The following is a 9,356-nucleotide window of genomic DNA, read 5'->3' on the forward strand; positions in this document are numbered from 1 at the left end:
CCCCCCCCCCTTAAAAATGAATATATTTTTCCAGTGAAGGTAAATGACCATGTGGGTTTCCCAATTTTATCTGATTTGTGGTTGTTTTGGTAGATGGCTACCTAAAAAAGTAATTGGTTCCTCTTTTTTTAAATGCAAAATTTGTTTTTTTTTCTTTTAGGATTGTGACATTGCTTAAACTTCTATTGTATTTGTKTTTTGTACCAGTTTTCCCATTTTTAACTTCTTAAACCAATTTTTTTCTTAGCAACTTAGCATTTTTCTTAGCATTAATTATTTCACACAGTCTTGTTCTCAAAGTACAGAACAGAAAAGTGGTTATGCAACAGTATAAACACACCCAAGCACAAACAGCGCTTCTGTAATTCTGTAAATATTTCAATCAGAAAATGCATGTTTTCTGTTGTAGGGGAAGTCCCGTACTGGATTGTGCAGAACTCCTGGGGCACCACATGGGGAAACGAGGGTTATGTTTATATAAAAATMGGTGGTAATGTCTGTGGTAAGTTCATCACCTCTTATTGCGTGCATTTTTTTTTCCAAGCAACATTGCTATGTTTTAGTATACCCTCATGGATTAACCATCCTTCCCTTTTTAATTTTTTTGGTTTTCTTACCAGGTATCGCAGATTCCGTGGCCGCTGTTTTTCTTTGACAGTCACTGAAGTCGTCCTGCGTGTTTGTGTGAGTCCTGGCGTCTGAGTGCTTCCCAATGAAATAACCCGTTTGTCTTCAGTCTCACTTTGAATAATGCTTTTATTGAAATGTAACCATCTTGCATCACTACAACAAAATAAATCACTTCATATGTTTGCAAGTGTGTATATGTATAACAGATTAACAGAACAGTCCACTGCAAAACTGCAACAACATTTTCACTGTACAAAACATGTATCTTATTAAATACATAAAACAGGTACATGAGTATTAGGACTCAAAACCATCTATACAAAAATCCCATTAATTACTCTATAAATACATAAAATTATGTAATATGTATATATATATATAAGTATATATAGTACTATACAAAACATGGCTGTAGCAGCTATATTCTTATGTACACTATTTGGCTTCTATTTTCTCATATTTATGCATGGCAGGCAGGTTGGTTTTTACATTGACATTGATGTGGTCAGATTCTATCCTGTGTACATTTCCTTTTTCACCTGAGGTGCATCTTAGTTTTCTGTAACGGCCTCCGTGACGTATCGAGATGAAATAGGTTTCATTTATGTAAAATCCCAGTAGCATTGTCTCTTCCTTCAAGGTTTGATCGTTCCTCCCACAGATCTATTTGCCTGCAGGTCAAGTAATTTTCAGAAGCCGTCTGCAGCACTTTGTGCCTCCGAGTCAAGATTAGAGTAAAACAAGAAAAACGCCCGATTTGGCTCCGTGTAATATTTGGTGTCAGCAACAATTTCTGTTTATTTATTTCATATTTAAACTTTGTTTTGCTTTCCCTGCTTAACTAATATAAAAATCTGATTAGCAGACATTAATTCCCACCCTWATTAAGAGAAAACATTCAGGTCTTTCTCAACAGTCGCCCTTGCTTGTCTACTTTGCGCAGRTTGCTCTAACTTTTGGATAAATGTTTTAGAGCTGCCACATTTATTACAGCAAAGAGGAGCCAGGACAGCTGACGGAGAGGCGCACTAGTCCGAGTCTTCACTGCTGCCATAAGAGCTGTCACAGCATTCAGCCATGTAGAGGAAGGTGTGAATGTTGGGGTTGAGTTTCGGCACCCAGTGCCGGGGCACCAGGAATGTCGCCAGGTTAAACAGATCCACAAACACTTTGTAACGATCACTAAACGGAAAGAAAAACCGTGTCAATTRTGTTATGTGATGAAATTGCTGTAAAACATAAAAACACAGACTTTGAAAGACAGTAAAAGGGTCTTTTCATCTTGGTTATGCGGAACGCCGTCACCATCTTGTCACAAAGTGTTTGCAGGGTGAATAATGATCAGATTAAGGTTTTTATCAAACAGTACCTGACAGTAGATCTTAGGTAGTGGTAGCCAGATGAGCCCCCTGTCCCTGCTTTGCTGCCAATCATTCGGTGCACCATGCAAACATGATTGTCTAAAAACAGAGCAGAGAAAAACAGTTAAGAACTRTTGTTGTCGCCTTTTTTCTGTRAGTTTTTTAAAAGTTAACTCGCTTGTGTCACACTACTTTCGGAACACAAAAAAACTTTTATCTTCTGATTAGAGCGGTCGCAACAACCGTACACGGCACAGAATTGAGGCATTTTGACGCCAAATTAACCGAAGGAAACGGGATTACATTTGTGACCCATCACATCGAAACGAGGATTAAGTCCAAAAGTGGTATATGGAGAAAAAGGCAAATATAGTGTTTTGACTAAAATGTAAACAAAAATTGCATTTTGTCAAAATATAATGAATAAATGCCTTAATGTATCATTTGAATGAAGTGTCTGAAATATAATCATAACACAAAATTTTGAAGCACTTTTTTGAGCAGCTGATTTTGAAGAAAAACGCCTTAAAATTTTGAGATTTTCTCTGTGAGTTAGCAACGTTTTGTTTCTTTTTAGTTGGGAAATCTGAATATTCAAATTTAATTTGAAATTTCCTCTTTAGAAGGACATCAAATATTCCTCATTAAAATGACATAAAATTAGGATTCACACCAAATTTTTATGTATTATTGTAACCAACAAAACAAATTAAGTCATATATACGGATTTAATTATGATATCAGAATGATCCAGGTATCAAAATGTAGCTTTTAAAGCCAAGAATTAGAAAATGTAATTAGGTCATTTTGACCAAATTTGACTTACCGTATTTATTCATAATACGATCTCAAGTATAATACAATCATCATTTTTTAACTTAAAAAGCATAATCTAATTACTAATAACCCATGTATAACACTACCCCCCAATTTATGGATGATTTTTAGGGTAAAATTTCTAGTATTATACATGAATAAATACAGTAATCCTCATTTCGATACGATGGGTCACATTTACTTCCTGTCCCCCGTCTGCATTTTGTGACGTCGATCAGCAACCCAGCAGTATGAGCTGTAGTTTAGCTTTGCTTGTATAATTTAAGTTGGAAATCACTTTGGCACAAGTCGGATATAACTTGMTTTTTAACTCAACTCTCCTTCTTAGTTCAGCTTTAGGCAAGCTGTGATAAACCACTGGCGTCGTGTAAAGGTTTATTCAGCAATTCACACACAAGGCAAAACAAAAATACTCACATCTCCATTTTGTCATGAGCGTGTCGATGTCCATGAGGGATGTGAGCAGCTGGAAAGGGACCTGGAACCTCGGCTCTTCCCTTAAAAAGGTAAGAGATTTTCTTTTTTTAAATGTTTTACTGGTTTTAATAAAAGCACTTTAAATCACTTGAAAAATAAGAGCAGCTGTCACCTGTTCATCACCTCCAGCCCYGCAGTTTTGCACTAATTATCACTTTCCAGTAACTGCTGGATGACTTTGTCTGCTCTGGTGAAGCCTTAATTAGCCTCATGTGACATTCTGTCTTTACCACATATGTTTTATGAAACTACATGTTTAGACTGCTGAAGCTTCCTCAAAACCTCTTAACAACCACTGTAGGTGTCACTTGAACTTGATGGCTGACAGGGTTTCAGAACAGGGCTTGTGGTGTGGAAAATGTTATATAGGAGGAATTATTAAGCTTAAAACCCACAGTCAGGTGTTCTTAGGCTAAATGTTAGATGTCTTTTTAGAGGTGCCCACACTTCCCAGTTGTAAAAACGAATAAAACGTATTAAAGCACTGCAAATTGGGTATTTTTTGCAGGTGATGAAATGCTCAAAAATGTTACCTGTAGAAGTAGATCATCAAAGCACCTTGGAGAGCCTTATAAGAGAGCCGCCTTTCACCTGGTTGTCAAAAAAAGGCATTATTTCTAAAGTAAACTGACTTTTTTATTATTTGTACATATTTGAGTTTAAAGTCCACAAGAGAGATTTCGAGTGAGCGCCAAACAAACGCCGACAATTACAACATCCGACRAAACACCTTACCTTTGCTGACCAGGTGGTCGTGCCGTTTTTCATCAAACAGAGACACRAAGAGCTCCCTCTGTTTGGCGAGCTCAGCCATCAGCTCCTCCTTCTCCTCAGATTCTGGCATTTTCTATAAAAAAAWAATAATAATAATACCGGCAAACAAAAATACAAGTTCTGTCAATCATCCCAGCGCTCCAGGCGAAGCAGGGAAAGTTTGTTCTGGGAGCTCGAGTCATTTCTTACCTCGATTTTCTCCTTCTCCACATTCAGCCCATCAAATATATTGATTTTCAGCTGTTCCCAGAAATTGAATCCATCCACCTCCAAGCCAGGAGTTCTCTCCAGCCACTCCTGAAAGAACAGCCCAAAGGTTTTATGACATTTATACCCTCTTTAGTAGCACATTAGCTTCTCCAGGGCAGATGCAACAAAACACTAACCCTACGTTAATTACCCTAAACCGGGGAGAAAAATCAATAGCTTTGAGACGAACCTCCACCAGTTTCAGAAGTGTTGGCTCCTGTTCTGTTTTGAGAACCATCTCACTCTCCTGGCCTTTGAAATTGTCTCTGTAGTGCCGTCTGTTGTATGGAACCCTCAGGTTGTCGGGCACCCCGATTTTGTTCTCCAGGAGCCGAAACTGAAGACTTTGAAAGCCAGAGGCTGCAGACAGGTATTCTCTGTGCACACAAATAAGCATTAAGTTCACGTCACGCACGCCCCCTGAGTACACCAACATGAAGAGATGCCCCCCATAAAAATTTTAGCGATGAACCAGAGAAGGCTAGAAGTTATTCATGAGTTTACCTAAAGTCAAAAAAGTCCAAGGCTGTCATTGTTTCCAGAACTGCAAATTGGTCGACCAACAGCCTGAAGATCATTACAATCCTGTGGATGCGAGTGTTAACTTTGAGCATGTTGCGCTCATCTCTAACCTAAAGGGAAAGAAACAGTTGATGAATTGACTGCTAATTGCCGTAAAACCTTCAACTGCATCCTAAAAAAAATGAAGAAAACAGCTGTTCTTTAATTAGTTCTTATATTTTTATAATAATTTGTTGAACCTAATACTGTATGCTTCTCTTGCAGAGGTGAGAGGGTTATATAACTGCAGCTCCACTTTGAGTTCAGAACATGAGCAGAATTTAGATTGATTTATTTATTTTTTTCTCCTGACTGAACTTCAAAAACCAGGATGTCTGATATACATTTTTACTTTTAATCAGAAGAAGTAAAAGCTCGGCCTTTTCTTTGAGTAACGTTCAATCCTAAACACCTGTGATGTCGTGCTGGAAGATCTAAACTCGTTAGTGCAGACTGTGACTTACGTGTCCGCTGATGAAGATCTCTCGCACCGAGTCGAGCTCAAAAAGAATCTGTTTGAACCAGAGCTCGTAGGCTGGGATGAAAATCAAAGGTTTGATCATCATAAATACTTTAGTGCCATATTAGAAAGTTAACACAGTTAAAAGTCAAGGCTGGATTGGAATATCCTTCATTTCAGGTATGGATTTGTGAGTTCTGTAAAGTATAACGTTTTTTTTTAAGCTCTAATATTGGATTTTAAAAAGTATTTGGGTTTTAATGTTAAGACTCTGTGACAATCTTACCTTGATGGGTGACGATGAAGAGGTGCTCGTCATGGATCTTGTTGCCCTTTACTTCACTTTGTAACACCTGGGCTGTAGTTATTTTACTGAGCTGAGATGATATTAAAAAAAACCCTGAAATACCCATCTTTTAAAGGAAAAAAGCCAGTATTTTATTTTTTTTCCAGTTGTTTTCACCTGTAAATAGTCTCCATAGATAATCCCTCCATTGCTGGCCTTGTTTACCCCAGCCTGTGAGGAATCCTCGTCTTCCTCTGGAGGAGGTTTATTTTTGAATAACCTTGAAAACAAAAGGAAAAGGCCTATTGTTAATTAGTGCTTTCTTTTTCTTTCTTTCTTTCTTTCGTGAAATTAGTAATAGAACAGTTTTCCATTTAATTAACGTAGTGAGGAGAAAAAAAACAATAGTGCTAATTTAGCATCAAATTAAACGTACAAATGCCTCTTCTCGAAGTACGGACATTCGCTCATGACGCATCCAAATCGGTTGCAGCACAAAAACTTCTTCTTAGGGGACTGTAGTTTACTAAAACTGTCTTCTATGTGATTCACGTTTTTAAAGATTCAACTTATCCAATCAGTCATGAGCGTGCAGACACCATCCGGCCCACCTCTGTTTGTCTCATGTGATCCCTGTTTACATTGGGCTGGGACTACTTTCTGGACTTTGTTTCACCGGGTTTAGAGAAAGATCAGCAGGAACCGTATTCAAATTAATATAAAAAAGTATACATTTTTAAAAAGTAAATCACTGAATATTTAGTTTACTGGAAGTTACCAAACTATCTGCACTACACTAATATTCGAACTGAGAGGGTTTGTACTATTTCTGTCCTGATCGTAGGTTAGTTTCACCATTTGCACTCTGGGTACCAACATGAACTTGTTACATAAGAGAGAGGGAAGAACACTGTTTTGTCATATTTGTTGACATGACCTGCCAGTGTGCACCGATGTGTACTTTAACAATGTTTCAGCTTTTTTTTCCCCCATGCCAGAAATGACAAAACTTGTTATTTTTTTATCATTTGAAAAGCTCATGCTTTAGTTGTCTTCCATTGGTAAATTCTGGACGTATTTTTGCGAGACTCTGGAAATTTCTGTTGCCAGTCTGTAGGTCAATCACCCGTAAATATTTGCGGTTTGGTTAATATTTTCTTCGGCTTGTCGTTGACACTGATCAGTTCTAATGTTCTGAGAATGCTGCTTACTGTTCTGAAAGAAAACACTATTTTTGTATTAATAAAAAAAAGGGTTAATTTTACATACGTACTCTCAAGGGCGTTGCAGTCCACAGCTTGTCGAAAGCTGAAAAATAAAATGTCAGTCTTGTTAGACCTGCAGGATCAGCCGCCTTACAAAGTTCATGGGAAGTATTTGTTTGTTTTCAGTCACAGGTGGCACATTCTGCTGGAAAAAATAATGACAGGCTTGTTGCTCCCCACCACCTGAGCCACACTGTCAGTCACAACAAGCCAGACTCCTTTTGAAGAGCAGTTCAGCCAATTTCATCAGTGGAAAACTAAGAAGCCATGGTCCACTCTCTAAATCTCCCAGATCATTAGCTTTGTTTTTATTTTTTTTTTCCCTCTCTTTGTGGACTTATCAAGTCGAGTCCCATCAGTGTGTGCAGCGGTCCTAAGAAGATCAGAGGGATGATAATAAGCATCTATTTCTGAACTGGGACAAGGTACGAGCCGAGCATAAGGAGCAGCAGCAGCCCCAAAATGCTTTGTTCTTGTTCCCATTTAGCCAGGGTAAACAGGACTCTAGTGGATGAGGGGTTATGAATGATATAGTCTTTGAGAAGACATGAAACTATCGCTGTAGATTTTCCCGAGATTTAATAAACCTGTCCGTCAGATGAGTGGACACGGGTGTCATTATGAACCGTCTCCAAGGTCTGAGTATGTCTGTGATCAAAAGTAAGCCGGGCTGTGTTCTGTTCTTTTTCAGCCATGCGGACCCCCAACTAGGAAAGTTTGCTGGTGTGACCGTCTGCTTACACTTTTCCTTGAACTCTGCAATCAGAGTTTCCTGCTGCAGGGATGTTTTTATTATCATTATTATTATTTAATCAAGCAACATCTGCTTTGCCATGAGCAATGATCTGTGATCTTAATATAACTTTTAATCATTTCCATATCTTATCCCATCATCCTAAATGTCAGCATTCTTATCACCGAAGTGTTTAAAATACGATTAATGTGACATTAAAACAAAACAAATAAATCAGCATGTAACTAGCAGGGAGGTTTTTTTTTCCTGAAACTCAGCAGTAATCATCTCAAACGAGATTGTTATACACTAAAAATAGTCTGCGTTTATTTTAAAAGGTCGTCTGTAAAGCACACTATATATATCAAACTATTTTGGATTTACTGTATTTTATTATATTTTTCTCATAGGTATGTGGGTGTGTGGTAGTTAACGCTGACAACCTCTCAGCAAGAAAATACTTAGAGTTTCGCCCGAGGCTTTTTGTGTTCACCCTGTRCTCATGGAGTTTTTCTCTCTGAAACTTCCTGTGAAACATGAATTGTACAGACAATGGACAATGAATAACACCCTAAACAAAACTCTGTTGGAACTAGTGCATATATTTCATAGTTAATTGTGTTTTTTTATTTTTTATTTTTTTATTTTTTTGCAAATGCTTGGAGGTAAATATCAAGTTGCCATGTGGGGAACAAAGACTAATAAAAATCTGTTTTGTGAAGAAATTAAAAATAATGAATCTGTGGTCACAATGGAATAAGAGTCTGATTGTCTTTTCTGAACATCTGTTGTTCACACTGTCTGAGCRTTTTGGGCAAATTTCTACCAGTTTTGTTTTGCATTTTGACACCTTTGCGCAAAAACACTTGCAAGTAAAAGTAGTGGGTGTATCTCTTACAATGAATCTTTAACTAAAGTTTCCTCCCTTTCTTAAGAAGGAAAGTGAAAACACTCAAACACTATCATAAATTTTAAAAAGTTCCACAAAAAAATTGTTAAAATAAATAGGGGGAGGGGCATTTTTCTGTTTCACTTACACCTCTGAATTTAAATTTGTCTCAGCTTGTCTGATTCTGTGCCAAAGAGTGGATGTACAAGCTGTTGCGTGAAAGCACGTAAAAGATTAATAATGAAATCTTGGTCACATTGTGTGCTTCTTAAAAACTAATAACATTCGATGCACAAAAAACAAACAAAAAAAAAACAAGTGATGTGATAAAAGTCATCAAAAAGGAGACAAATTTGACAACTTGTTAAATTCCATGTCTTACATCCCACATAGAAGTTCAATGTTTTGACAGTTCTGACCTTTATTAAATCCAGTATTTTTACCATTCTAAATTTAAAATGAACAAAATGCACCCAAAGTGTTTACCACAAACAGAGTCTAGATCAGGGATGTCAAACTCATTTTTCACCGAGGGCCACATGAGCGTCATGGTGGCCCTCGAACGGCCACTTTTAATGAACTTTGACGTTTCATGTTTAACTTTGACTAAAAAGAGTTTTAACACGTCCTCTTTTAAACACTGATAAGAACTAAGTGTACGACTGACTAAATCTGAAATAAATACAGAAATATTATTTAGTTTATGGTTGATGCTGACTTTAAACAGCTTATTTTCAGACATTAGTACTGAGCTATCCAACTAAACTGCTCAGTTACTTAAAGCCAACAGCTCAGGGACAGGAATTTATTTAATTTTTATTAAATTTATTTTGT

General features: G+C 37.2%; 2 protein-coding genes across 2 annotated transcripts in view; one reads left to right on the forward strand and one right to left on the reverse strand.

The window, feature by feature from the left end:
• ctso (cathepsin O) overlaps positions 1-812 on the forward strand; it is a 12,736-nt gene extending 11,924 nt beyond the window's left edge. Inside the window, exons 7-8 of the mRNA XM_014033708.1 lie at positions 410-502; positions 621-812. Coding sequence (XP_013889162.1) covers positions 410-502; positions 621-655 — 128 coding nt within the window. The 3' untranslated portion in view covers positions 656-812. The remainder of the gene's footprint in view (positions 1-409; positions 503-620) is intronic.
• On the reverse strand, positions 739-6,220 carry tdo2a (tryptophan 2,3-dioxygenase a). The gene is made up of 12 exons (XM_014033707.1): positions 6,072-6,220; positions 5,813-5,915; positions 5,636-5,726; positions 5,354-5,424; positions 4,833-4,960; positions 4,519-4,705; positions 4,269-4,376; positions 4,041-4,152; positions 3,839-3,896; positions 3,246-3,325; positions 2,000-2,090; positions 739-1,812 (listed from the first exon to the last, which is right to left on the reverse strand). Exons 1-12 carry the CDS (start codon positions 6,104-6,106, stop codon positions 1,659-1,661), a joined length of 1,218 nt encoding a protein of 405 aa, XP_013889161.1. The 5' UTR covers positions 6,107-6,220; the 3' UTR covers positions 739-1,658.
• Between the last annotated feature and the right edge of the window lie 3,136 nt (positions 6,221-9,356).

Source organism: Austrofundulus limnaeus, unplaced genomic scaffold (genome assembly GCF_001266775.1).
Source record: "Austrofundulus limnaeus strain Quisiro unplaced genomic scaffold, Austrofundulus_limnaeus-1.0 Scaffold1811, whole genome shotgun sequence".
Classification (NCBI taxonomy): Eukaryota; Metazoa; Chordata; class Actinopteri; order Cyprinodontiformes; family Rivulidae; genus Austrofundulus; species Austrofundulus limnaeus.